The 27063-nt window shown below is 51.3% G+C and overlaps 1 protein-coding gene across 46 annotated transcripts in view; it reads left to right on the forward strand.

Annotated features, from left to right (window-relative positions):
• Nucleotides 1-27063, forward strand: part of OBSCN (obscurin, cytoskeletal calmodulin and titin-interacting RhoGEF) — a 232988-nt gene that overhangs the window by 119006 nt on the left and 86919 nt on the right. For all 46 annotated transcript variants that reach the window (XM_018051517.1, XM_018051518.1, XM_018051542.1 and 43 more), the window contains 19 exons: nucleotides 10235-10510; nucleotides 14988-15263; nucleotides 16564-16848; nucleotides 17027-17293; nucleotides 17457-17726; nucleotides 18735-19001; nucleotides 19277-19543; nucleotides 19734-19846; nucleotides 19955-20108; nucleotides 20292-20453; nucleotides 20572-20676; nucleotides 21424-21690; nucleotides 22123-22392; nucleotides 22511-22777; nucleotides 22964-23230; nucleotides 23338-23604; nucleotides 24595-24867; nucleotides 25557-25823; nucleotides 26039-26305. In XM_018051517.1, coding sequence (XP_017907006.1) covers nucleotides 10235-10510; nucleotides 14988-15263; nucleotides 16564-16848; nucleotides 17027-17293; nucleotides 17457-17726; nucleotides 18735-19001; nucleotides 19277-19543; nucleotides 19734-19846; nucleotides 19955-20108; nucleotides 20292-20453; nucleotides 20572-20676; nucleotides 21424-21690; nucleotides 22123-22392; nucleotides 22511-22777; nucleotides 22964-23230; nucleotides 23338-23604; nucleotides 24595-24867; nucleotides 25557-25823; nucleotides 26039-26305 — 4587 coding nt within the window. The remainder of the gene's footprint in view (nucleotides 1-10234; nucleotides 10511-14987; nucleotides 15264-16563; nucleotides 16849-17026; nucleotides 17294-17456; nucleotides 17727-18734; nucleotides 19002-19276; nucleotides 19544-19733; nucleotides 19847-19954; nucleotides 20109-20291; nucleotides 20454-20571; nucleotides 20677-21423; nucleotides 21691-22122; nucleotides 22393-22510; nucleotides 22778-22963; nucleotides 23231-23337; nucleotides 23605-24594; nucleotides 24868-25556; nucleotides 25824-26038; nucleotides 26306-27063) is intronic.

Genomic DNA, 27063 nt, shown 5'->3' on the forward strand with positions numbered 1-27063 from the left:
CCTTCCAGAGCTGCTTTTACTGCGTCCGATAGGTTTTGTGTTGTCGTCTTTGCAGCATCGTTTATTTCTGTGCATTTTTAAAAAATTTCCTCCTTAATTTCTTCAGCGATCTCTTGGTTATTTAGCAGCGCCCTGTTTAGCTTCCGTGTGTTTGTGGGTTTTTTTTTTTTTTTTTTTTTGCATTTTTCCCCCTGTAATTGATTTCTAATCTCCGCATTGTGGCGGGAAAAAATGCTGATACAATTTCAATTTTCTCAGATTTTCCGAGGCTTGATACATGATCCAAGATGTGGTTTATCCTGGAGAATGTTCCATGTGCACTTGAGAAAAAAATTTTGTTCTCCTGCTTTTGGGTGGAATAGTCGTATAAATATCAATTAACTCTGTTCGGTCTGTTGTGTCATTGAAAGCTTGTGTTTGCTTAGTTATTTTCTGTTTGGATGATGTTTCCACCGGTGTAAGTGGGGAGCTAAAGTCCCCCAATACTGATTGTGTTACGGCTGATTTCCCCTTTTATGCTTGTTAGTGTTTGCCTAATGTACTGAGGTGCTCCTATTTCTATGCATAACTGTTTGTAATTGTTTTATCTTCTTCTTGGATTGAATCTTTGATCATTATGTAGTGTCCTTCCTTACCTCTTTAACCATTTTTATTAAGCCTATTTTATCTGATATGAGTATTGCTACTCCAGCTTTCTTTTGATTCCCATTCGCATGGGCTATCTTTTTCCATCTCTCACTTTCAGTCTGTGTGTGTCCTTAGGTCTGAAATGGGTCCCTCGTAGGCAGCATATACACGGGTCTTGTTTTTGTATCCATTCAGTGTCTGTGTCTTTTGGTTGGGGCGTTTAATCCACTTACATTTATGTATGATTTATATGTTTCTATTACCATTTTCTCTACTGTTTTCTTAATCGGTGTTGAATTCTCTTTGCTTTTGCTTGTCTGTAAAGCTTTTGATTTCTCTGTCAAATCTGAATGAGATCTTTGCTGTATAGTCTTGGCTGTAGGCTTTTTACCTTTCATCACTTTACATATATCCTGTTACTCCCTTTTGGCCGGCAGAGTTTCTGCTGAAAAATCAGCTGATAGCCGTATGGGGACTCCCTTGTATGTTAGTTTTTGCTTTTCCACTGCTGCTTTTAATAGTTTTTCTTTGTATTTAATTTTTATTAGTTTGATTATTATGTGTCTTGGTATGTTTCTCTTATCCTGTATGGGACTCTACACTTCCTGGATTCTGGTGAGTCTTTCCTCTCCCATGTTAGGGAAGTTCTCAACTATAATCTCTTCACATATTTTCTCAGACCCTTTTTCTTTTTTTTCTGGGACCCCTATAATTCAAATGTTGGTGCATTTAATATAATATTGTCCCAGAGAGCTCTGAGATTATCTTCAGTTCTCTTCATTTTTTTCTTTATTCTGCTCCTTGGAAGTTATTTCCATCATTCTGTCTTCCAGTTCACTTATTGGTTCTTCTGCCTCAGTTATTCCACTGTTGATTCCTTCTAGCATATTTTTAATTTTAGTTACTGCATTTTTCATCACTGTTTGCTCATTCTTTTGTTCTTCTAGGTGTTTGTTTAATGCATTTTCTTCATTCTACTTCTGAGATTTTGGATCATCTTTACTATCACGATTCTGAATTTTTTTCAGATAGTTGCCCATTTCATCCTCATGTATTTGATCTTGTAGGTTTTTACCTTGCTCCTTTGTCTGTAACATATTTTTTTGTCATCCTATTTTTTTTTTCATGAGTAGGAGTGTGTTCCTATCTACTATTTGTTTGGCCTGAGGTTTCTGGCAGTGGAGTTCGCAGGCAGTTGGGTCGAGCTGGGTCTTGGTGTTGAGATGTGGACCTCTGGGAGACCTTGTTCTGATTAGTATTCCCTGGGGTCCGAGGTTCTCTATTAGTTCAGTGGTTCAGAGTCAGTACTCCCACCACTAGAGCTCATTTCCAATCTCTGGCCCATGAACTGAGATCCACAAGCCACAGGACACTGCAAAAAAAAAAAAAAAGAAGAAGAAGAAGAACAGCAGAAAAAAAAACAAAGAATAAAAATTACAATATAGAAAACCAGCAGATATATTCGAAAAAATAAGAATATATCTGAAACAAACACCAGAAGGTAAAACAGAACTCCAGTAGCAAAGGAGAAAACCAAAAACCAAACCAAAACAAAAAGGACCAGAAAAAGCCTTGGCTGTGGGGGGCAGGGCTTAGGCAGGGCAGCCCTTAGGCAGGGTGGGGTTTAGGCGTAGGACCCAGGCCAGGAAAGGCCCTAGGTGGGTGTCAGGGTGGCTCCTAGGCTCAGCCTGGCCTGTAGGGGCCCTCTGGAGTGCCTCTGGCCTCAAGGTTGAGAGGCCCAGGGCCTCAGCAAGCTCCCTGGAGCTCAGTGACCAGGGATGGAGAATACTGGATATGTTTCCCGGTCCTCCAACCCCTCAGGTCCCTCCTAGTCCCTGCTGTTCCCCGGAAGGTAAATGTGTCTCTTCAGGTGTGTAAACCCCTCCCTTTACCCAGCCGCCCCGCGAGTGTGCCTGCCACGCCCAGCCTTCACTTCTCCTCCCCCGTCGCTACCCCCCCCATCCTACCCAGCTGCTCGGGGGTTCCTCTCGTCTTCCTGGGTGTCCAAGGTCCTCCACCAGCATCTGGTAAATATCCTATTGGTGGGGAGACATGGGCTCTACATCTTCTCTCTCTATCATCTGGGCCCCATTTCCCCTAAAACTTAAATAAATGAGACCAGTAATTAAAAAGAAATTCATAAAGAAAGATCCAAGCCCGTTGGTTTGCTGATGAAGTGAAATTGTTAGTCATTCAGCCATTTCCAACTTTTTGTGACCCCTTGGACTGTAGCCTGCCTGGCTCCTCTGTCCATGGAATTCTCTTGGCAAAAATACTGGAGTGGGTAGCCATTCCCTTCTCCAGGGGACAGTCCTGACCCAGGGATTGAACCTAGGTCTCTTGCATTGCAGGCAGATTCTTTGCCATCTGAATCACCAGGGAAGCCCTGTTCTATTGATAAAATTATGCCAAATTTCTGTTAAGTAATTATTCCATGTTCATGGAGATTCTAGAGAATAAAACAAGGAGATATACTCTCTAGTTTGATTCATGTATCTGTGGGATAACTTAGATACCAAAATGTGACAAGGAATGTAAGGAGAATTAAAGTTATGGGCCAATATCTTGTGGAGGAAAAAGGGGCAACAGGATGAGATGGTTGGATGGCATCACTGACTCAATGAACATGAGTTTGCGCAAACTCCGGGAGATAGTGAAGGACAGGGAAGTCTGGTGTGCTGCAGCCCATGGGTCACAAAAACTTGGACTCGACTGAGCAGTAACAGCAAATCTTGTGGATGTTGAGGCCAGTATCGTCAACAAAATATTGGCAAAGTCACTGAACAATATATGAAGGTGAGAACGGATTATGATGAAAGACATGGTCCAGGCGTGCAACATTGATTTAATATTCTGACCATTAGTAAACCAGTATAATGCATGACATTGACTGATTGGAAGTAAGAAATGATGTGATTTTCCCCAGTAAATGCAGAATAAAAGTTTGATCAATTTTAACACCATAGTGTTGTCATCAACTTATGCCATAAAATTCTATCAATAAACAAACTTTCCCTTACCTTGATAAATGGCACTCTATAAAACACCAGGCAACATCACATTTAAAGTAAAACCTTGAAGGTTTTAATATGAGTTTGTAAACAAGAGAAGGAGGTCAACTGTCACCACTTCTGTCCAATGCTGCACAAAACAGAAGGGAGGCAAATGAAATGCATACAAGTTGGAAGAGCATAGTGGGATTCAAAGATGACATGGTTATCAATGCTGGAATTTCAAGGATAAGTGATTTGACTTAGAGCGATTGGAAATATAAATGCACACAAATGTTAACATGCAGAAAACACTGCTATATTTATATACTAATTACAAACAGTTGTTTTAAAATAGAATTTTAAAGCATTAATAATAGCATCAGAGGTATCATGTTTCTAATTCCAAATATAATACAAGGTGCTTAATGGCTCTGGAGGCGGGGGAGGAAATAACATTTTTGAGAGATGATAAAGAAGGTCCTAAATAAATGGATAGATATCCATGAAAGAATCTAGGATATTTGATAACAGTCCATATCCAAGCAGATGTTCTTTGGGAGAGTATTGAAAATTGACAATCAAATTCAGTGTGAGCATTTGCTGTATCAATATTAAAAACTGTTATAAAGCTACAGTAATGTAGAAAGATGGGTCAGTGAAGGGACAGTTATCAGACCAGAGGAACAGAAGAGAGAGTTTAGCAAAAGACCTGTCCACAGATGGACCTTCATTCCACCCCCACTTTTTTTTCTTTTAGTGTGGTGGCTGTGCAAGGAGTGGGAAATGATGGTCTTTTTGTAAGAATTTGCTTTTCCATTTGACCATGTAAGGAAAAAATGTTCATCTGATAACACAAACCACACAGAACCAACTCCAGGTCAGTTAGAGACCTCAGGGTAAGAGATAAAACCATAAAAACTTGTAGATGATGACTTAGATTGCCTTGTGACTTTTGGGTAAGGGGAGATTCCTGACATGGAACAAGAATGACACATTTGACTGCATTAAAACTAAAAGCTTTACAATAATAATAAATTTTTTTAAAAAACGGAAAGCTTTCATTAGATTCATTCAGTTCAGTTCAGTTGCTCAGTCATGTCCAACTCTTTGCGACCCCATGGACTGCAGCACGCCAGGCCTCCCTGTCCTTAACCATCTCCCAGAGCATGCTCAAACTCACGTCCATTGAGTCAGTGATGCCATCCAACCATCTCGATTCATCAGAAGACTCCATAAAAGAGTGGCATGCAAGTCACACAGATATGGGAGAGAAAAGTTTTAACATGCAAATAGAAGTCCTAAAAATGAATATGAAAAAGGCAGACAGTGCCATTGAAAATCAGGCAAGCTCTTTAACTGGGCGGAGAAGGCGAAAGCAAATGACCAAAAAATGACCATAATGACAAAAAAGATTAATAAAGCTGCTCCACTGTGTGGGTCAGCAGAACCATGCAGGAGACAGCCGCAGGAAGTACCACCTGACTCCACCAGATTGGCAACAGCTGACACGCTGAGAACAGGCAAGAGGGTGGAGCCGCAGTAATTGTCAAGCACTGTGGGCAGGAGCGCTCTCCGCACAGCCGAGTGGGAGAGACTGGCTTCCTCTAGGAAGACTGAGGCTTTATCTAGGAAGGAGAGTCGGGCTTCCTCTAGGAAGGCTGAGGCTTTATCTAGGAAGGAGAGTCGGGCTTCCTCTAGGAAGGCTGAGGCTCTATCTAGGAAGGAGAGTCGGGCTTCCTCTAGGAAGGCTGAGGCTCTATCTAGGAAGGAGAGTCGGGCTTCCTCTAGGAAGGCTGAGGCTCTATCTAGGAAGGAGAGTCGGGCTTCCTCTAGGAAGGCTGAGGCTCTATCTAGGAAGGAGAGTCGGGCTTCCTCTAGGAAGGCTGAGGCTCTATCTAGGAAGGAGAGTCTGGCTTCATCTAGGAAGGTTGAGGCTCTATCTAGGAAGGAGAGACTGGCTTCCTCTAGGAAGGTTGAGGCTTTATCTAGGAAGGAGAGACTGGCTTCATCTAGGAAGGTTGAGGCTTTATCTAGGAAGGAGAGTCTGGCTTTATCTAGGAAGGAGAGTCTGGCTTCATCTAGGAAGGTTGCATGGATCATGACTCTGCCCCCCTCCCACCGCCCCCGCAGATCCTATACACAGAGAAGTCTTTTGCAGTGTTCTTCCTTAGAACTGCCCACTTGAAGCTGTGGCCAAATGTATAGATAAATTGTGTCACCACTGCTGATAAGGTATGGGGCCTCTTGGGCACATATCTAGTGCAGAGCTTAGAGAAGTTTCTAGTCCCTCTACTTCCCTACTTAGTCCCTTTCCCCTACTGTTGCCTTCCTGCCTTAGATGATCATGTCTGTGACTTTGTACTTCCCTCCTTGTCCCCAGAGTCCATAGCTGCACATCATTTGCCAGGGAACAGCCAGTGTTGAGTGAAGGGCATACTGTGACTGGGGGGACAGCCAAGCTGAGCTGCAAGGTAGCCCAGACCCAGAAGGAGGTGACATGGTTCAAGGGTGAGAAGAAGCTGAGTGCCCAGCCAAAAGTGCAGGAAGAGACCCAAGGCCATGCTCAGCGGCTGGTGGTGCAGCAGGCGGGGAGAGCAGACACTGGGGAGTACAGCTCTGAGGCTGGAGGCCGGAAGGTCTCCTTGTGTGTGGACATCACCGGGGGTTCTAACTGAGAGCATTTGGAGGAGATGATGGGACTGACTAATAGACCGACTGGACCCTAGTGCTCTTTACATTAGACTTCCCTTCAAGTCTCCCATCCTTCCACTTCTATTCTTACGCCATGGCTGAACCGAGGGAATTTAAATTGGAGGGGCCTGGATATGGAAGGGAGTTTGGCCATTCTTGTAAACTTCAAGTAGTGTTTGATGTAACACTTATTCACATGTCCCAGAAGCTGTGTAGAATCCTCCCCATATTGAGGACTCTGGAATCCACCTGGTACTTGAGGTTTGAAGTAGATGAGATGTCTCTTACCTGGGAATACGTGCATATCCTTATGTTGAATGTTTTGGCTGTTCCCACATCCCTCCCTCACCTAACATCACACGAGAGTTCTTCCTAGTGAAACCTGTTTGAATTTCACTGAACCAAAATTAAGGGGACCTTTTTTTTTGGCACATAATCATGCTTGGAATTATCTCAAAACTAAAATTTGGTTCATACTAGTTTAGGTGTTCTGGGAGGCTCTTTTCTCTTTCACTTCATGTACCAAATTCTACATCCAGGTTTTGTCTCAGTGCCTGTGAAGAGTAAAAAAGGGAGCTGACTCTTGGTAGGTATGCACCTGTGACATGCGCCTGAGGTTTAGCATGCTCTTTCCAAACAGCATATGGTTTTCCTTTGTCTTCAGTTAGAACATTTGTGTCAGTATTCTTGGAGTTTGATCTGTAAGCTTAGAAATGGAAACAAATAAGTAGCTAATACTATCGGTTCAGTTCAGTCGCTCAGTTGTGTCCGACTCTTTGCGACCCCATGAATCGCAGCACACCAGGCCTCCCTGTCCATCACCAACTCCCGGAGTTCACTCAGACTCACATCCATCGAGTCAGTGATGCCATCCAGCCATCTCATCCTCAGTCGTCCCCTTCTCCTCCTGCCCCCAATCCCTCCCAGCATCAGAGTCTTTTCCAATGAGTCAGCTCTTCGCATGAGGTGGCCAAAGTACTGGAGTTTCAGCTTTAGCGTCATTCCTTCCAAAGAAATCCCAGGACTGATCTCCTTCAGAATGGACTGGTTGGATCTCCTTGCAGTCCAAGGGGCTCTCAAGAGTCTTCTCCAACACCACAGTTCAAAAGCATCAATTCTTCGGTGCTCAGCCTTCTTCACAGTCCAACTCTCACATCCATACATGAGCACTGGAAAAACCATAGCCTTGACTAGACGGACCTTAGTCGGCACAGTAATGTCTCTGCTTTTGAATATGCTGTCTAGGTTGGTCCTAACTTTCCTTCCAAGGAGTAAGCTAACTACACCACTGCACTAGAAGCTGAGATTTTACAGTAGCAGCAGCCATGGTCTCATGAAACAGTATGTACTTTACAGAGTTTCCCTCGTGGTTTCTGCCTCCCTGGCTGGTTCAGAGAAGTCTGAGATCTAAATTTCTTTTCCTTTCAGTAGGAGTTTGTTACAGGTAGATAACTGATTGGGAATGGACTAGTTCTTCCGTGGGTAGTGGATTCATTGTTCATTATACTATTAAAAGCATAAATAAATAGTTTTTAAAAAGAGGGTGTTAATATCAAATAACTAAGGCTGTGATCCTACACTGACCTCTGGTTGCCAGTACCTAACAGTGTTGGATTGTACCTGTACATAATAGTTTGTGGTTATGTATAGATACCAGAAAACTCACTCTGTACCTTTGTCAAATGTTATTAATATTTTAAGAGAATATGACGCATTACTTTATGGTAGTCAATTTGAAAAATTTTGACAATTTGGCCAGTTCCTAGAAAACTATTATCAAAAGCAACACAGAAGAATTAGACAACTCCAACAGTTGTAAACCTTTTAAGTAAGTTGAACCACAGTAAATCATTTTTCTCAGAAAGATCTAAGCCCAGTGGCTTTCCTGGTAAATTATATTAAATATTTTAGAAAGAAATTAATCCATGTTCATGGAGATTCTTCTAGAGAATAGAAGGAGATACGTTCTGCAAATGGTTTTCTGTAGGTAACATAACATGGACACCAAAATCTGACAAGGAATGTACCAAGAATTAAAATTACAGGTCAGTTTATTATAGCTATCAAAGGAAAACCCTAGACAAAATATTAGCAAACTGAATTCAGCAATATATCAACAAGATAATACACTGTGATAAGGTTGTACTCCCATATTGCAAGGTTTATGTAGCTTCACAAACAAAGCAGATCAATGCAAAGCATGAAACGTAAGAAGGAATAACAGATTACATGGATATCAACTCAGAAAATCTAGAAGATTAATTAGACTTAGTATAAGAGTTGAGAAAATTGCCATGTAAAAAGTCAATATGTGGAAAACATTCCATATATGGACTTTTTACATGGCAATTTATATATTTCCATATAGTAGTAGCATAGTTGGAAAATGAAATTTTAAAAGATTTACAGCATTGTGAAAACTATGATCTTTCCAGTTCCAAGTAAAATAAAGATATTTAAGACATTAGTGGGGGAAAATGGTTAAACATTTTTGAGAGAGAGAGTAAAAAATGCCTAAAGAAATAGGTGGAAATCTATGGAAGATTCAGATATATTCACATCCAATAAAAATCCAACAAATATTTTTCTTTGGATAGTTGAAAATTGAGCAGCAGATTCCAAAGGTCAAGTAGAGTCAACATACTCTTGAAAAGAGAATTATCCTAAAGCTATAGTAATAAAGATACTGGGGTTACAATACAGGGATCGTTATCAGATCAAAGGACCAGAATAGTGAACTCACAATCAGACCTGTGAATAAATGAACTTCCAACTTTGCCTCCATCCCCACCGTTTTTGTTTTTAAACCAGTGAACTTGTATAGGCAATGGAGAAAGGATGGTCTTTTTGATATGGTGTTTTCACCATTAAATCATAAAAAATTGCATAGGTAACTGGAACAGCAGTTAAAAAGGAACTCCAGGTGGGTTTGAGACCAGAGTATGAGAGGAAGACCATAAAACCTCAGATGATGACATAGATTATCTAATGGCTTCAGGGTAAAGGAAGTCTTAAACAGAACAGTGCAACAATATCCTGTATTCGACTACATTAAAACTAAATTTGGGGGCTTCCCTGGTGGCCCAGTGGTTAAGAATCTGTGCTTCCACCGTAAGGGGCACAGGTTTGACCCGTTGTTGGGGAACTAAGATCCTACAAGCTCTGTGGTGAAACTAAATAAACAGAGTTAAAACAAAAACTTGAGTGAAAGGGCAAGTTATGCAGATGGGTACAGTATTTGCAGAGTGCATCATCTGTCAAACCTCTAGCACTTAAGCACATAAAGAGCTCTGGAGAATGAGTAACAGGGAGACAGAAACCGCTATTGACAGTCAGCTGAAACACCTGAAGAGTGACACCACAGGAGTGCAAACAGCGAGGGCCAGAAGACTGAAACAGTCGCGCCACTTGCTGAGTCATGGGTGCCGTGCAGGAGGTAGCCAGGGGGATATGACTTCCCTCCACCTGACTGGCCACAGTTGGCACGGTGAGCGTAGACCAGAGGCTGGAGGCTCAAGGTCGCTTCCGCAGGGCAGGTGGGAGTGCACCCCTCCCTGAGCTGGCCTGTGCAGAGCGCTAATGCCAGATGACTGTGGCTGCAACCCTGCACTGCCCTTTGGGTGCCCACCTAGAGAGGTTGAAGAACCGATGCCTCAGGACCCTGAAGTTCTCCCAGAGTAGTGTGTACACTGAAGTCTCTTGCAGCGTCTTCACCTGGAACAACAGGCGTGGATCAGTGGGAGAATATATAGGTAAACTGTGGTCACTCGGTGAGAAGGAGGTAGGGTTTTCCAGGCCACACAGCTAGCCAGGATCTAGAGAAATTTCCAGTTCTCTTGCTTCACCATTTAGTCCTTCCTCCCCAGTGCTGCACCTTGACTTAGACAGTATCTGTGACCCCGTGTATCCCCCTTTGTCCCCAGAGCCCTCAGTGGTGTTCGCCAAGGAGCAGCCGGCACGCAGTGAAGTGCAGGCCATGGCGGGGGCAAGTGCCACGCTGAGCTGCGAGGTGGCCCAGGCCCCGACGGAGGTGACCTGGTACAAGGATGGGAAGAAGCTGAGTTCGAGCTCGAAAGTGCGTGTGGAAGCCAAGGGCTGCACCCGGCAGCTGGTGGTGCGGCAGGCGGGCAAGGCAGACGCCGGGGAGTACAGCTGCGAGGCCGGGGGCCAGAAGGTCTCCTTCCGCCTGGACGTCACAGGTCAGTTATTTGAGAGGATCTTTTGGAGATGATGTGACTGACTTGCAGCCGTGACCGGATCTTTTCATTGCGTTTAACCTCTTCATATCTCCCATCTTCCCACCTCCCATTCTCATGCTCCTGGCTGATCCCAGGGACACTGGGAGGGAATGGTGTGTGTGGGAGGAGGAGGGGCCTCTCTTGGGCACCCCGAGTGCTGTTTCCGCGTTGTAATGTTCCAGGTGATCTTTGGTGCCCAGGACCCTGGCTCCATCTGGCCCTTGGGGTCTCAAGTGGGCCACATATCTCTCACCTTGGGATATGTGAATGTACTTTTTGGATGCTTTAGCAGTATCCAAATTCTCTCACCCGGCGTTGTATGAGGATTCTCCCTAATCAGAGATGCTTGTAGTTTTTTGAACCTGATAAGAGGATTTCAGCCACATAATCATGCTTGGCATTACCTCAAGTCTGAATTTATTTCAGTTGTTATGGGACACTGTTTCTTTTCCTTGCACATTGTTGTAGAAGTTACCTGTGCACCTAAATGTTGCAAACCTAGGTTTCTGTTCTGTTGCAATGTCTGTGCAAAGTAAACCGAGAGAAGAGGATTGGTGCCTTTGACATGCACCTCTGAGATATGGTACATTCTTTTTAAAGCACATTTTGGTTTTCTTTTGCCTTCAGTTAGTACATTCCGTGTCCGTATTCCCTTTGGAGCTTGATTTATAAATTTAGAAATGGAGAGTAGTAAGGAGCTTTCCCTACACACCAATAGGCTTTCTTAAAGACGAGGTACTAGAGTAGCGCTCCTGACTGGCAGAGCAGTATTTGTTTCATATCATTTCCTAATGACGCATGTCTTTCTGTACATTCTGAGGTGGTTCACAGAGGTGTCTGCAGACTAACTTTAGTTTCCTTTTGTTAAGAGAGGTTAACTTCAAATAGAGATGAATTATTATAATAATTATATTATTATAAAAAATATAATATGATTTCATACAAGTAGATTTGAAAAGTTTTTAAATATTGGTCAATTCTTAGAAAACTATATCAAAACTTACACAAGAAGAAATAAACTTGAACAGTCTTATAATCTTCTAGATAAATGGAACCATAATAAAATGATCTCATAGAACAAGATTAAGCTCAGTGGCTCTACTGGCAAACTATATGAAATATTCTGGAAAACTATTTCATATTCATGGAGATTCTTTAAGAGAATGGAAAAGGGATATATATGTGTGTGTGTGTGTATCTATTTATGTGTGTGTGTGTGTGTGTGTGTATAGACAGACACTCTTTAACTCATTTTATGTAGCTACCATAGCATTGATACCAAAATCTGACAAAGTATAAAGAATTGAAATTACAAGCCAATCTTTTATGGATGTCAATATCAAAATCCTATACAAAACATTGGCAAAGTGAATGGAGCAAGACATGAAGATCTTAATCCAGGAATGCAAGGTTTGTTCAACATCAGAACATTAAAATCAACCTATAACATTAAGAAGCTAAAAGAGAAAAAGCATATTTCTGCCTTAAAAAATGCAGAATAAAAGTGCTCGATAAAATGTTTACATCATATCTAGGTTGAGTTGTATAAAATACAGCATATGTTCATTTTGATAACTTCTTACTGAACGACTAATAAATGAATAGTTCTTTAATTTGATACAGAGTACTAAAGAAAACAACAGCAAACATCATACTTACAGAGAAACCTTGAAAGCTTTTCTTGTCATTGGAGCATTTCAAGTGGCTCCACTGTCACATCTTATGTCCAGTGTTGTAGAGACTGTCAGGAACAGTATAAAGTCAAATTTAGATACAGCAAGAAGTGGAGTTCCTAGATGATAACATTATTAATGCAGAAAGTAGAAAGAATTTATAAGGTTAGTAAGAAAGTTAAGAATAATCGCCACATACAAAATACACAGAAAACGCTTCTATGTTGATGTACTAGCAACTGAGGGTCAGAAAATGGTATTTTAAGACAATTACAATGACATCAAAAGTATCATGCTTCGAATTCCATGCCTAGTAAAATTTGTTTAAGGCTTCCAAGAGAGGATATTATTAAACATTTTAGGGAGGCAGTGAAGATCTAAATGAATGGTGAGCTATGCATGGAAGGCACTAAGGGGTCCATTCCTACTCAAAACCCTGGAGGAGGAAATGGCAACCCAGTCCAGAAATTCTTGCCTGGGGAACTCCATGGACAGAGGAGCCTGGCCGGCTACAGTCCTTGGGGTTGCAAGAGCTGGACACAGCTGAACACGTACCACCAATCAAAATCCAAAGGGAGGCTCTTCTGTGGGTGTGTCAGAGTCGACAAGTTGATTGCAAGGGTCAGGTGGGATGGAAACAAGGTGGAACGGAAGCACTCGTAAAACGAGAGCACTTGATCGGCAAGATATCAAACGTTATAAAATTACCGTAGTGAACAGCGGGGTTTCAGTGCAGGGATAAACACAAAGAAATAGAAGAGTGAGCTCTGAAAAAGCCCTGCATTTAACCAAACTCTCCCATCCCTTTTCTGTTTTTTAACTATGTAGTGCTAGTGTGTAGTGTAGAGAAAGAGTAATTTTTTCATAAACTGCAAATGCCATATAACCATATATATATTATATATATTCCTCTATAATAAAAATTAACATATCTGTCACAGCACACATGGACACCAACTCCCGGTGGATTAGAGACTCCAATATAAAAGTTAAAACAAGCTCTTAGCAGCTAATATAGATTATTTAATGACCTGATGGTAATAAAAGATTTAAGCAGTATATACATGTATTAATCACTACATTTTAAAAATTAATTCATTTTAATGGGAGGATACTGACTTTACAACATTCTGGTGGGTTTTGCCATACATCAACATGAATCAGCCACAGGTGCCCATGTGTCCCCCCATCCTGAACCCCCCTCCCACCTCCCTCCCACCCCATCCCTCTGGGTTGTCCCAGAGCACCGGCTTTGAGTGCCCTGCTTCACGCATCGAACTTGCACTGGTCATCTGTTTTACATATGGTAATATACATGCTTCAGTGCTGTTCTCTCAAATCTTCCCACCCTCACCTTCTCCCACTGAGTCCAAAAGTCTTTGCTGTACATCTGTGTCTTTTGCTGCCTTGCATAGAGGATCGCTGTTATCGTCTTTCTAAATTCCACATACATGCATCAGTATACTGTATTGGCGTTTCGCTTCCTGACTGACTTCCACTCTGTATAACAGGCTCCAGTTTCATCCACCTAATTAAAATGAACTCAAATGCATTCCTTTTTATAGCTGAACAATGTTCCATTGTGTGTGTGCACCACATCTTCCTCATCTCTTCATCTGCCAGTGGAGATCCAGCTTGCTTCCGTGTCCTCAGTTCAGTTCAGTCACTCAGTTGTGTCCAACTCTTTGCAACCCCATGGACTGCAGCACACCAGGCTTCCCTGTCCATCACCAACTCCCAGAGCTTGCTCAAACTCGTGTCCATCGAGCTGGTGATGCCATCCAGCCATCTCATCCTCTGTCGTCCCCTTCTCCTCCTGCCTTCAATCTTTCCCAGCATCAGGGTCTTTTCAAATGAGTCAGTTCTTTGCATCAGGTGTCTTGGCTATTGTAAACAGTGCTTCAGTGAACATTGGGGTACACGTATCTCTTTCAGTTCTGGTTTCCTCAGTGTTTATGCCCAGCAGTGGGATTGCTGGGTCATATGGCAATTCTATTCCCAGTTTTTTAAGGAATCTTCACACTTTTCTCCATAGTGGCTGTACTAGTTTGTGTTCCCACGAACAGTGTAAGAGGGCTCCCCAAAGGACAATTGACATACTTGCCTGTGTTAAAACTCAGAACTTTATGTCAACAGAAGACACATAAAAGATAAAGAAGCAAGTGACAAAGATGGAGAAAATATTTACACACCCATAAGTGTCAAGGTTCTAATATAAATATATGAAGAGCTCCTGAAAATGAAAAAGGAAAAGACAGACAGCGCTACTGATAAGTTGGTAAACGTCTGGCAGTGATACTGCAGAAGGGCAAAGTCCAAAAGCCAAAAAGATGAGAAATGGCGCTTCACTTTGTAAGTCGTTAGGCCTGTGCAAAGGAAAGCTCAGGAAGTACAGCCATGCTCCCTACCAGTTGACGACACCCAGAGGATGGCGCCTCAGGAACTCTCATGCACTGTGGGTGGGAGTGTTCTCTGTACAGTCGTGTGAGAAAGACTGCATCCTCTAGGAAGGTTGAAGGGCACGTGCATCCTGACCCCACAGTTCCTTTCCTAGAGGAATCTGTGCAGGGAGGAAATCTTTCCCAGAGCCCCCACTTGGAGCAGCACGCACGGAATGTATAGATCAATTGTGGGCACTTGTGGCACAACACAGAGCCTGGAGCAGGGCCCAGCCCCCTTCCCACCTGCCCAGGCCTTCTTTCCATCCTGCTGCATTCCTGACGTAGATGGCATCTCTGAGCCTGTGCATCCTTCCTTGTCTGCAGAGCCTATGGTGGTGTTTGCCAAGGAGCAGCCGGCACGCAGTGAAGTGCAGGCCAAGGCGGGAGCACGCACCACGCTGAGCTGCGAGGTGGCCCAGGCCCAGACGGAGGTGACCTGGTACAAGGATGGGAAGAGGCTGAGTTCGAGCTCGAAAGTGCTTGTAGAAGCCAAGGGCTGCACCCGGCAGCTGGTGGTGCAGCAGGCGGGCAAGGCGGACACCGGGGAGTACAGCTGCGAGGCCGGGGGCCAGAAGGTCTCCTTCCACCTGGACGTCACAGGTGGGTGCCAAGGCAGGGTGGGGGGCGTGAGTGCGGGGGATGCTGGGCCCTGGGGTCCTCAGCTGGGTTCTCCATGGATGCAGTCAGCTCCAGGGCTCTGTCCCCCGGCAAGGCCCTTGAGCGGCAGGATGCCTGCCAGAGCCCTGAGTCCAGGACACTCTTGACATCTCTTCCCCCAGATTCCCGCTTCTCCCTGCCACATCCATACCTTTCCCAGCGTGAAACCTGCCACAGAGGCTTTCTCAGCCATCTGCAGGCTGTTGAAATGGCCATTCTCTGTCTGTGGGCGGCAGGGGGCACTATTCCCATATTAAGTCTTCCTGGGCAGCTGTGGGGCCCTGCTCTGGGGCACTTCTGGCCTTGAATGCCCCTGCCTTCACTGGGTCTGGTGCCCCTGTCTCAGCTCGGGCCCCTGACTGTCCAGCCGTATTTAGGTCAGCCTGTTGTGTTGGCCTCTGCTCAGATGCCCATTCTGTCCTGAGCCTGAGCCAAGTGGGTATATTGCCTGCTTGCTCCTGTCCCTCCTGCTGCTGGTGACATCACTGGGTTTCAGAGTCCTGAGCTCAATGACCCTGTCTCTGTCTAACCCTGTCCCTAACCCTAACCCTAATGGCCACCTTTCCACACCTGTGGCCCTGGCATCTGATCCTGCAGCCCAAATGGTCTTTCCAGGTGTTCCCCCGGATCAGCCCTCACAGGGACCCTCTTAGGTCCCCTCCCAGGGCCTCCCTCACCCTTTTCTCGGCCCTGGCCTTTCCCTCACGCTTGGCTGCTGGAGGTACTCAGGCTGTTTCACACGTCTCAGACTTTGCCCGGCCTCTCCCCTCCCTGCAGGGGGTTCCTCTACTGAGCTTGTCTCCCTCTGCTGCCCTTCCTGGCCCCGCTCCCTCCTGCTCCTCTGGAATGCTGGCCCAGCCACAGGCTACATCAGGGTCTTTATGTGCCCTGCTTTCCCTGCCTTAGCTGCTCATGGGGCCCAGTGCCGCTTGGGGTGGGGCAGGATCCTGGACTCTGAGCTCTTGGTGGACAGAGCTCGTGGCCCCCAGGCCTGTGGTCCCAAGTGGCTCCTCCTCACTGCCCTGTGCTGCCCCTGGGAGCCTGGATGGTGCCTGGCAGGTGGAGTGTGGCCCTGAGGCATTCCTCTCTCGCTTGCTCAGCAGAGAGGCGCGGTGGAGAGGCAGACCGCCTAGGCAGTTTCATTTCAAGTCTTCTCCCACCACGTGGCCTGGAGGGGGCTGGGATTCAGGCCAAGGATGAGGGGGTCCCCTGTCTAATGTTCCTTTGTTATCCCCCCGCCCAGAGCCAGAGTTTGAGCCCCCCGCCCCAGAGAAACCCAGGCGCAGGGAACCGCTGGTGGTCAGGGAACACGAGGACATCGTCCTGACAGCCACTCTGGCCACGCCGTCTGTGGCCGCGGTGACGTGGTTCAAAGATGGTGTGGAGATTCGCCGCAGCAAGCGGCATGAGATGGCCAGCCTGGGGGACACCCACACCCTGACCGTGCGTGGGGCACAGACCCTGGACAGCGCTGTCTACAGCTGCCGCGTGGGCGCAGAGGGGCAGGACTTCTCGGTGCAGGTGGAAGGTGAGCGGCTCCGCCGGGTGGTCCTCTGGGAACCCCTTGTTGGCAGCATCCTGGAGTGGAGACTGGGTGGGGCTCCTGGAGTGGAGACTGGGTGGGGCTCCAGGCGTGCAAGCAGGCGGCTCGGAGCTGGTCCCGCGGCCTGAACCCTGCCAGGCTGACGTCCCCTCCCCTCCCCTAGAGGTGGCTGCCAAGTTTTGCCGCCCCCTGGAGCCCGTGAGCGGGGATCTGGGCGGCACGGTGACGCTGGTCTGTGAGCTGAGCCCTGCGCAGGCTGAGGTGGTGTGGCGCCGCGGAAGCACGCAACTCCGGTCCGGCAAACGCTTCCAGATGGCGGCTGCGGGGACTCAGCGCTCGCTCACGGTGTCGGGCCTGCGGGAAGAGGATGCAGGGGAGTACGTGTGTGAGAGCCGCGACGACCACACCAGCGCCATGCTCACCGTTATCGGTATGCGTGTGCCAGGTCCGCGGGCTGAGTCGCCAGGGAGGATGGGTAGCTTGGCGGAGCATTCTTGGGAGGCTTCCTGGAAGAGGGGTCCTTCCGCGGAGTCTGCAAGAGGGGGAAGCCCCGCCTATCCTGTCTGTATCTCAAGTGGAGCCTCTGTCCGCAGTACCCCGCGTGGTCAAGTTCACGTCTGGGCTGAGTGCGGTGGTTGCGGAGGAGGGGTGCGAGGCCACTTTCCAGTGTGTGGTGACCCCCAGCGACGTGGCGGTCACATGGTTCCGAGATGGTGTCCAACTACAGCCGGGAGAGAAGTTTCTCATATCGCAGAAGGGTGCCAGCCACAGCCTGACCATCTTAAGCCTGGCCCTGGAGGATGCTGGCCAGGTCACTGCGGAGGCTGAGGGCATCCAGTCCACGGCTGCCCTCCGGGTCCGAGGTGAGCTTGTGGGGCGGCAGGGAGGGCGCCACAGCTTCTTGTACCAGGTTCTCCTAGTGAGCTGTACTGATACACCCTGCTGCCGGCCTGGATCCAGCCCCTTGGGCTGACTTCAGAGGACGTGGGTTTGTCAGCTGCAGAGTGGGCCCATGGGGCCAGACACCTGCTCTGAAGGGGAGGTGGTACACTCTTGCAGTGCACCCCTGGCGAGAGAGTGGGCGGAGGTCGTGATCCAGGGGCTCTTGCTGGAGGAAAGGACCCTTGCTGAGCCGAGAGGTGGGGGAGATGGCAAGGTGGGCACGCATATGCAGGGGATGGGGATGCACTTGGCTCACTGAAGCCAGGTTGTGTGGGGAGAGCCAGAACTTAACCCTGGGGGAGCCAAGCCAGCTCATGAGGAAGGGAGTGAAATGGGTAGATTGGCTTCTGCCCATGGCACAACCTGAGTCTGGGAGGACTCCTCAGACATTTCTCTTCCGTAATGTGGTGCACCCAGGGCCAGTTGAACAGGGTGCAGCTGGTCTGGGGGCTTGGAGTCTGCTTGTCTCAAGAGCTTTCTGTGTCCCTATGCTTCTGCTCACCAGCCGCACTTAGGAGCATCAGGCTTTTACGGGCGTGGCAGGAGGTAGTTCAGAAGAGGGGAGCAGTAGGCGGGAGGGGGACTGGGTGAGAAGAAGCCCTCCTGAGGTGTGGTTGTGTGTGTGCTCAGTAGCTCAGTCGTGTCCGACTCTCTGTGACCCCATGGATGGCAGCCTGTCAGGCTTCTCTGTCCATGGGAGAGTGGGTTGCCATGCCTGCTTCCAGCTGAAGTGCTATTATCCACTCATAAAATCATACCTGCGCACACGTACTGCTGAGCCCTGAGCATGGCCAAGGCCTTCCCTAGCTCGGAGTCAGAATGTGGTGGAGGGCAGGTCTGCTGGCTGGGGGTCGTGGGCCGGGTCGCTCTGCCTTGCTTTTCTGAGAGTAAACAGTGGCTCTGGTGATCTCCTCCTCTCATGACCGCAGAGGCTCCAGTGCTGTTCAGAAAGAAGCTGGAGCCGCAGACCGTGGAGGAGCGGAGCTCAGTGACCATGGAGGTGGAGCTGACGCGGCCGTGGCCAGAGGTCAAGTGGACACGCAATGCCGTAGCACTCGCGTCGGGCGAGAAAGTGGAGATCCACGCCGAGGGCGCACGTCACCGTCTGGTTCTGCACAGTGTGGGTTTCGCCGACCGCGGCTTCTACGGCTGCGAGACACCAAACGACAAGACGCAGGCCAAGCTGACTGTGGAAAGTGAGCAGCTAAGCGAGCTTGGTCCAAGGGTTGAGTATTGAGGAGGTGGAGGGGGTAGGAGGAGAGGGGAACGCTGTCTGGGGGCAGGGCCTTGGAAAAGGGGGAAAAGGGAAGAAGACCCTGCGCTTGGCAGGGGGCGGGGAGGAGGGGAAGGGAGTGAGGAGCGGGGAGGCCTCCCCACAGGGCACTGTGAGGCTCCCGCAGGACGTGACAGGGGCTGGCCCGAGGCCGGGGTCTTGCTGCAGCGGCTCACCCTTCCCTTGTTTGTCCCGTAGTGCGCCAGATCCGGCTCGTGCGGGGCCTGCAGGCCGTGGAGGCGCAGGAGCAGGGCACGGCCACCATGGAAGTAGAGCTGTCCCACGCAGACGTGGAGGGCACCTGGACTCGGGACGGTCTTCGGCTCCAGCCGGGACCCAACTGCCAGCTGGCGGTGCACGGCCCCACACACACCCTCACGCTGTCACGGCTGCAGCGGCAGGACGGTGGCTTGGTGGCCTTCAGGGCGGAGGGCGTGCACACCTCTGCCCATCTTGTGGTCACTGGTGGGTGCTCATAGGTGGGGCAGCACTCACTCTAGAGTGCCTGCCCCTGTCCCTACGGTGCCAGGGAGGCAGGTGGGGCATCGTAGGGGAGGGGACCCCTTCCTAAAACCAGCTGAATGACTCCAGCCAGTTCAGACTCTGTCCCCGCACAGAGGCCCTGCTTCTCAGCACTTCCCTCTTGTCTTCCCAGAGCTGCCTGTGAAGTTCATCCGCCCTCTGCAGGACGTGGTGGCCACAGAGAAAGAAAAGGTGGCCCTGGATTGTGAGCTCTCACGCCCCAATGTGGATGTGCGCTGGTTGAAGGTGCCTGCGAACTCCTCTGCCCCCTCTTGCCTCTAACCAGGAGTGGGCAAGTGTCAGACCATTCTGCTGGGCAGTGCCAGCCCTTGACCTGGCCTCGTTCCTTCACAGGACAATGTGGAGCTGCGGGTAAGCAAGACCATGGGCATGTTGGCCCAAGGGGCCTGCAGAAGTCTCGTCATTTACCGATGTGAGTTTGGAGACCAGGGCGTGTATGTGTGCGATGCCCACGATGCTCAGAGCTCGGCCTCCCTGAAGGTGCAAGGTGAGGGCTGGGTGGGTGGCTGCAAGGACCTCCCGGCCTCCTACTGTGTCCCCCAGCAAATGCTTGGCCCTCTGGTTCGGCCCTTGTGCCCAGCCTGTACCCCGTTAGCAAGCTGGGCCGGGGGTGGTGGTCAGATAGGAGACCTGTGCCTCGGGGTGTAGCAGGGCCTGCTCTGTGCCCCAGGCCGGAATGTGCAGATCGTGAGGCCTCTGGAGGATGTGGAAGTGATGGAGAAAGAGGGCGCCACCTTCTCCTGCGCGGTCTCCCATGATGAGGTGCCTGCGCAGTGGTTCTGGGAGGGCAGTAAGCTCCGGCCTAGTGACAACGTGAGGATCCGCCAGGAAGGTGAGACGGGGACAGTGGGGGGACAAAGCAGGGGTCCTCCCCACTTCCTGCCCCCAGGCCACCCCTCCCCGTCCCCAGGCCACCCTGCCCTTTAGTGCTGAGTGGGCTTTGTCCCCAGGAAGGACATACACTCTCATCTATCGGAGGGTCCTGGTGGAAGATGCAGGGGAAATCAAGTTTGTAGCAGAAAATGCGGAATCACGAGCCCAGCTCCGAGTAAAAGGTGATGGGAGCCCCAAACAAGGGAGGGGCTGGACAGTGTCTGTGTGGACGAGTACATGTGCTGGGTCTTACGGGGCTGAAAGGCCTGCTGTCTGTCCTGGGGTACCTCCCGGAATGAGGTTAGAAATGACCCAGGAGGAGGGAAAGGGGTGTTCCCTCCTCAGCAGGAAGAGAGTGGACCAGGGGAGGCAGTCTTCGGGTCTCCTTCTTTGTTGAAAATGTAGTTACCAGTAAATTCTCCCTCCTGGGACCTCAGCAAATGCTGGAAAGGGTGTGAGGCCCCAGCAGGAGGTGAGCGTACAAGCCTTTTGTCTGGTGACCGTGGTGACAGTCAAGGTGATGGTGGGGCAGCGGGGAGAAAGGGCCTGGGAACAGGCTGGGGGTAGGGGCCCGGGTGTTGGATACGTATGGAGGGGACAGGGTGCAGAGGATTCGGGGTGTGCAGAGTGAGGGTAAGGCTGTGTGGTGAGGGAATGGATGGGGTGTCAGGGTGGGGCGGGCACAGACATGCTGAGGGCCCCCTGGACGAGTCCTCATGGTCAGAGGTGAGCAGCACGTCCCCGGCCAGCCTGAGGGTGAGACTCCGCCGCGCTGCCTGCTGGCTCTGGCGGGCGGGTCACCTGGGCTCTTTTTAGCCTGAGCATGGGGTCCCAGTTTGGCTGGTGGGAAGATGCACAGCCCGAGCACCCTGTCCTGGGGGTTTAGGCTCGCTGTGCGCCCACTCTGACCCCACGGGGTATACCCCCAGAGCTGCCCGTGTCCATCCTCCGCCCGCTGCGGGATAAGATCGCGATGGAGAAGCACCGCGGCGTGCTCGAGTGCCAGATGTCCAGGGCCAGTGCCCAGGTGCGGTGGTTCAAGGGTAGCGTGGAGCTGCACCCTGGGGCCAAGTACGAGATGGTCAGCGACGGCCTCTACCGCAAGCTGGTCATCAACGCCGTCCAGCCCGAGGACGAGGACACCTACACGTGTGATGCCGGCGACGTGAAGACCAGTGCACAGTTCTTCGTAGAAGGTTTGGGCAGGGCCGGGTGGAAGCTGTTCCTTTTTTCCCCAGGAGAAGGGCTGTGGCCTGTGGCACTTGGAGGCTTGGGCTTCCCAGGTGGTGCTAGTGGTAAAGAACCCGTCTGCCAGTGCAGCAGACGTAAGAGGCCTGGGTTCGGTCCCTGGGTGGGGAAGATCCCCTGGAGGAGGGCAGGGCAACCCACTCCAGTATTCCTGCCTGGAGAATCCCATAGACGGAGGAGCCTGGCAGGCTACAGTCCATAGGGTCGCACAGAGCTGAACACAACCCTGAGAAGGGCCTGACTGGTGGCCTCGGGGTGCTCCCAGGAGGATGTGAGTGTCCCTGAGAGGGTCTGTTCCCAGGAGCAGGCCCTGCAGAGGTGGGGGGGGGGGCTCGAGACCCTCCCGCGGGACTGCCCCGCTGACTGGCCCTCGTCCACAGAGCAGTCCATCGTGGTTGTGCGGGGCCTGCAGGATGTGACGGTGATGGAGCCGGCCCCCGCCTGGTTCGAGTGTGAGACCTCCATCCCCTCGGTGCGGCCCGCCAAGTGGCTCCTGGGAAAGACGGTGCTGCAGGCGGGGGCTGACGTGGGGATAGAGCAGGAGGGCACGGTGCATCGGCTGACGCTGCGGCACACCTACTCCACCATGACGGGGCCAGTGCACTTCACCATCGGCAAATCACGCTCCACCGCCTCCCTGGTGGTCTCTGGTGAGAGGGCGCTGGCCGATGGCTCGGCTGAGGGTGGACAGGGCCTGGGGCGCGGGGGTTCCATCCTCGTGGTCTGGCCCGCTTAATGCCTGCTGCCCTCTTTGCTTTCCCACGGCAGACATTCCCGTGGTGCTCACACGGCCTCTGGAGCCCAAGGTGGGGCGGGAGCTGCAGTCCGTCGTCCTGTCCTGTGACTTCAAGCCTCCCCCCAAGGCTGTGCAGTGGTACAAGGAGGAGACGCCCCTGGCGCCATCCAGCAAGTTCAAGATGAGGCTCGAGGGCCACATGGCAGAGCTGCGTATCCTGCGGCTCACCCCTGACGATGCTGGTGTCTACCGGTGCCAGGCCGGCAGCGCCCAGAGCAGCACGGAGGTCACTGTTGAAGGTAGAGAGGGGGATGTGGGCCCCCAAGGGTCTCTAGGAGGTCACCGTGGAAGGCAGAGAGTGAGGGGCCCCCAAGGGTCTCTAGGAGGTCACCGTGGAAGGCAGAGAGAGAGGGGGCGTGGCCCCAAGGGTCTCTAGAGGAGGCAGCGGCGGCGGTCACGTTGAAGCCGCCTCGTGCTCCCGGCAGAACGGAAGGTGACAGTGACGCAGCCGCTGGAGGACGTGGAGGTCCTGGAGGAGGGCCGTGCCCGCTTCTCCTGCGAGCTGTCCCACGAGGACGAAGAAGTGGACTGGCTGCTCAACGGGACACCGCTGTACAACGACAGCTTCCACGAGATCACCCACGAGGGCCGCCGCCACACACTGGTGCTGAAGCGGGTCCGGCAGGCTGACGGGGGCACCGTGCGCATCTCCTCCCCCAAGGTTACGGCCTCTGCCCACCTGGTGGTCAAAGGTGAGGTGGCTGTGCGTGGTCCGTGGGGACCCTTGGGACACGCACCCTTTACCCAGAGGGCCAGAGGTGGCAGCTGGTCCCCTGAGACGCCTGTGCTCTTCCTGCAGGGAAGCCGGTGGTGTTCCTGAAGGCGCTGGACGATGTGTCTGTGGAAGAGCGGGGCACACTGGCCTTGCAGTGTGAGGTCTCTGACCACCAAGCCCGCGTGGTGTGGCGGAAAGACGGGGTGGAGTTGGGCCCCAGTGACAAGTACGACTTCTCGCACTCGGCGGGCCTGCGAGGCCTCGTGGTGCGCAGCCTGACTCGGGATGATGCTGGCCTGTACACCTGCGACGTGGGCACTGATGAGACCCGTGCCCATGTCAGCGTGCATGGTGCGTGCTGCGGCCAGCTGCAGACGTGGGGCCAGGGCACCGGGGCGTGGCTCTGGGTGTGCCTGTGTTTGGGGGACCCACTCACTCTCAGAGGCCAGGGTCTGCTCTGCTGAGCCTGGAGAGATCGGGGCAGACTCTTGAAGGAATGGCCTCGACAGGGTCTTAGAAGGCCCAGGTGCAGGCAGGTGGGCCAGGGGTAACAAGCGATAGAGCAAAGCCTGGGAGATAGACTGGCCCTGCTTGATCGAGTCCCAGGGGATAAAGGATTCAGCGGAGGCTGGAAACTTCCCTCTGCACCCGGGGATGTGTGGGCAGGCGCAGGGGCCCCAGAGGGAGGCGTCAGGAGGGTAGTGCGTGGGAGAGGCTGTGCTGTCAGGCAGGGGTGTCCCCGGAAGACGCCCAGGCCACCGCCCCGCCTGCTGAAGGTAGCTGTGGGCAGGTCACCTTTCTCTTCCCAGGCGCCTTCCCGTCTGGGCATGGTTCTGGTGGGTCCCTGAGGTCCCGTGTATGTCTGTCCTGACTCCACTCCCCTAGTCCTTTCCCCTCTTCTGTGTTTGGCAGGAGTGTTGCCCAGTTACCCTCTGGCTGGTCCCTGATGGTCTGGCCAGTTTGTGATGAGACGGGAAGGGGAAGGGTGGTGTGGTGAGTTTTTCTTAGAGCTGGATTCCCCTTCATTTAGGGGAACTGTTCTTTTTATGGAGCATGTAAGCTGGTGGCAACCAGGTGGTGCTTATTCTCTCCACGTTATTCTCTAGCACATGTGAAAGGAGTGGTCACCACTCACAGCCGTCAGCCATCTGACTGCCAGGGTGTGGCCAGCAGGAGGCCGAGAGGACCCTTGCTGAGGGAGCGGCAGCCTCCTGGGAGCAGGGCTAGAGGGGGGTATGCGGGTCATCCAGGGATGGGCCACCTCCTGGGGTCTGCCTGCGGCTGCTGTCAGTTGATGCTGCCTGTCTCGTGGGGCATGACAGCTGTTTCCATGGCCCGCAGAGCTGCACGTGGGCATCACCAAGAGGCTGAAGACAGTGGAGGTGCTGGAGGGCGAGAGCTGCAGCTTCGAGTGCATCCTGTCCCATGAGAACACTGGCGATGTGGCTGAGTGGACAGTGAGCGGGAAAACAGTGGGCAGCTCTGGCCGCTTCTGTGCCACGCGCCAGGGCCGCAAGTACACTCTAGCTATCCGAGATGCCGTACCAAGTGACGCTGGGGAGGTGGTCTTCTCTGTGCGGGGCCTCACCTCCAAGGCCTCACTCATCGTCAAAGGTGGGTGAATGGTGGCAGCAGGGACTCACTGGCTGGGGCAGGTCCAGGGGCTGCTTTGGGAGCTCCTGAGCCCGGGCTCTCCCCAGGAAGCCTGGAGCCGGGGTCCTGGGCTTGGAAGCTGCAAGGGCTTGTGTCTAGGGACTATCTCCCCAGCCCCTGCTGAGCACCTAGAGGCATCTGTTGGAGTACTGGGGGGTTCTGGTCATCCAGAACTGCATGGACGACTAGGATTACCCTTTAGGATGAGGTTCTGGAGCCTTTGGGCAGGAGCACAGTTCGTAACCTTCAGGCCGTGGTTCAAATGCTATGTTAGCTCCCAGGGTGCATGGCTCATGTTGGTAGTGAAATTGCCATTGAAATTTATGAGCTGCTACTTCCAGCATACTTCCAGAGCTCATCCCATGGCCATGCTTTGAGTTACAGAGCTCTGAACAGTGGTGAGAACCTAAGATTCTGTGGTCTAACAGCTCTCTTTCCCAAGGTCCTCCCCGGCATTCCAGGGATCTGAGGTCCCTGGGCCTGAGGCTCCAGAGTTGGAAGCTTTAGAGCCATGGGCTCTGTGGTCTCAGCCTCCAGAGCCTGGAAACTCTTGAGTGCTTGCCTTGTTTTAACCCCAGGCATGGCTAGGGCCAAGGTCATGGGTGGAGCGATGGCCAGGCCTTATCGGGCACCACGTCTGTTCTTTTCAGAGAGGTCAGCTGACATTATGAAGCCACTGGAAGACCAGCAGGCCATGCTGGGTGAGGATGTGGTGCTGAGGTGTGAGCTGTCGCGGGAGGGGACCCCAGTGCGCTGGCTGAAGGACGGGAAGGCCATCCGCAAGAGTCAGAAGTATGACCTGCTCACTGAAGGCACTCGGGCCTCGCTGGTCATCCATGCAGCCTCACTCAAAGACTCGGGCAAATACACGTGTGAGACGGAGTCTTCCAAAAGCACAGCCAGTCTCCGAGTGGAAGGTAAACCCCATGAGAGCCTGGGGCTGCCCCCTGGGAGCCGTTCTGTCCCAGGTAGGAAGAGAGAGGCACCCAGCAGATAAGGGACTCGCCCAGGTCCCTGAGGGTCTGGGGTGGGCCAGGAGAACCACCTGTGATGGGAATGATTTCCTGTCCTGAGGGCCTGCATAGCATCTACACAGACCTCACCCCCCCGTTCATTCTTGCTTCTCCACCAGAAAAGGCAAACCGGTTCACGGAGCCGTTGGCTGACCTGCACGTGGAGGAGAAGGGCACAGCCACGTTCACCTGCAAGACGGAGCGGCCCGCGGTCTCAGTGGTCTGGCGCAAGGGCCTCACAGAGCTGCAGGCCTCTGGGAAGCATGCGCCCAGCCAGGAGGGCCTGACCTTGCGGCTCACCATCAGCGCCCTGGAGAAGGCAGACAGTGACACCTACACCTGCGACATTGGCCAGGCCCAGTCCCAGGCTCGGCTCCTGGTGAAAGGTTAGGCCTGGGCACTGTGCCGTTGCTCACATTTGCCCACTAGGTTTCAAGGCCTGTGGTGTGCTCAGGTGTAAGCTCTGTTTAAAGTAGACTTGTAGGTGGGCAGTCAGTGGCACCCCACTCCAGTACTCTTGCCTGGAAAATCCCATGGATGGAGGAGCCTGGTAGGCTGCAGTCCATGGGGTCGCTAAGAGTTGGACACGACTGAGCGACTTCACTTTAGCTTTTCACTTTCATGCATTGGAGAAGGACATGGCAACCCACTCCAGTGTTCTTGCCTGGAGAATCCCAGGGACAGGGGAGCCTGGTGGGCTGCCGTCTATGGGGTCGCACAGAGTCGGCCACGACTGAAGCGACTTAGCAGCAGCAGCAGCAGAGATCAGAGCTCTGCCTGGCCCTGGACTAACTCAGCCTCAGTTTCCCCGTCTCCAAGGAGGGCTGCCCTGGGCGGTCTCGCTGGGCCTTGCATCAGTGCGTTGGCAGCCCTCGTCTTCTTGTGCACTTGTCTGCCAGGTGGATATTTCTGGAGCCCTCCCCGTGTGTGTTCACACGTGGGCTCTGCACGCGCTCACACATGGATGTACATCCTCTGCCCTTGCGGAGAGTCACTGGCTCAGGGACGTCTTCAGGTTTGAACAGAACTTTTCACCGGGCCGGCAGGCTGGGGGTTGTCATTATCCTACTTCACTGATAAGGGAACCGGGGCTTCACTGGGGCTTACTGGCTGCTCCAGGGTTGCAGGGCAAGTGGACGTCAGG

Source organism: Capra hircus, chromosome 7 (assembly GCF_001704415.2).
Source record: "Capra hircus breed San Clemente chromosome 7, ASM170441v1, whole genome shotgun sequence".
Lineage (NCBI taxonomy): Eukaryota > Metazoa > Chordata > Mammalia > Artiodactyla > Bovidae > Capra > Capra hircus.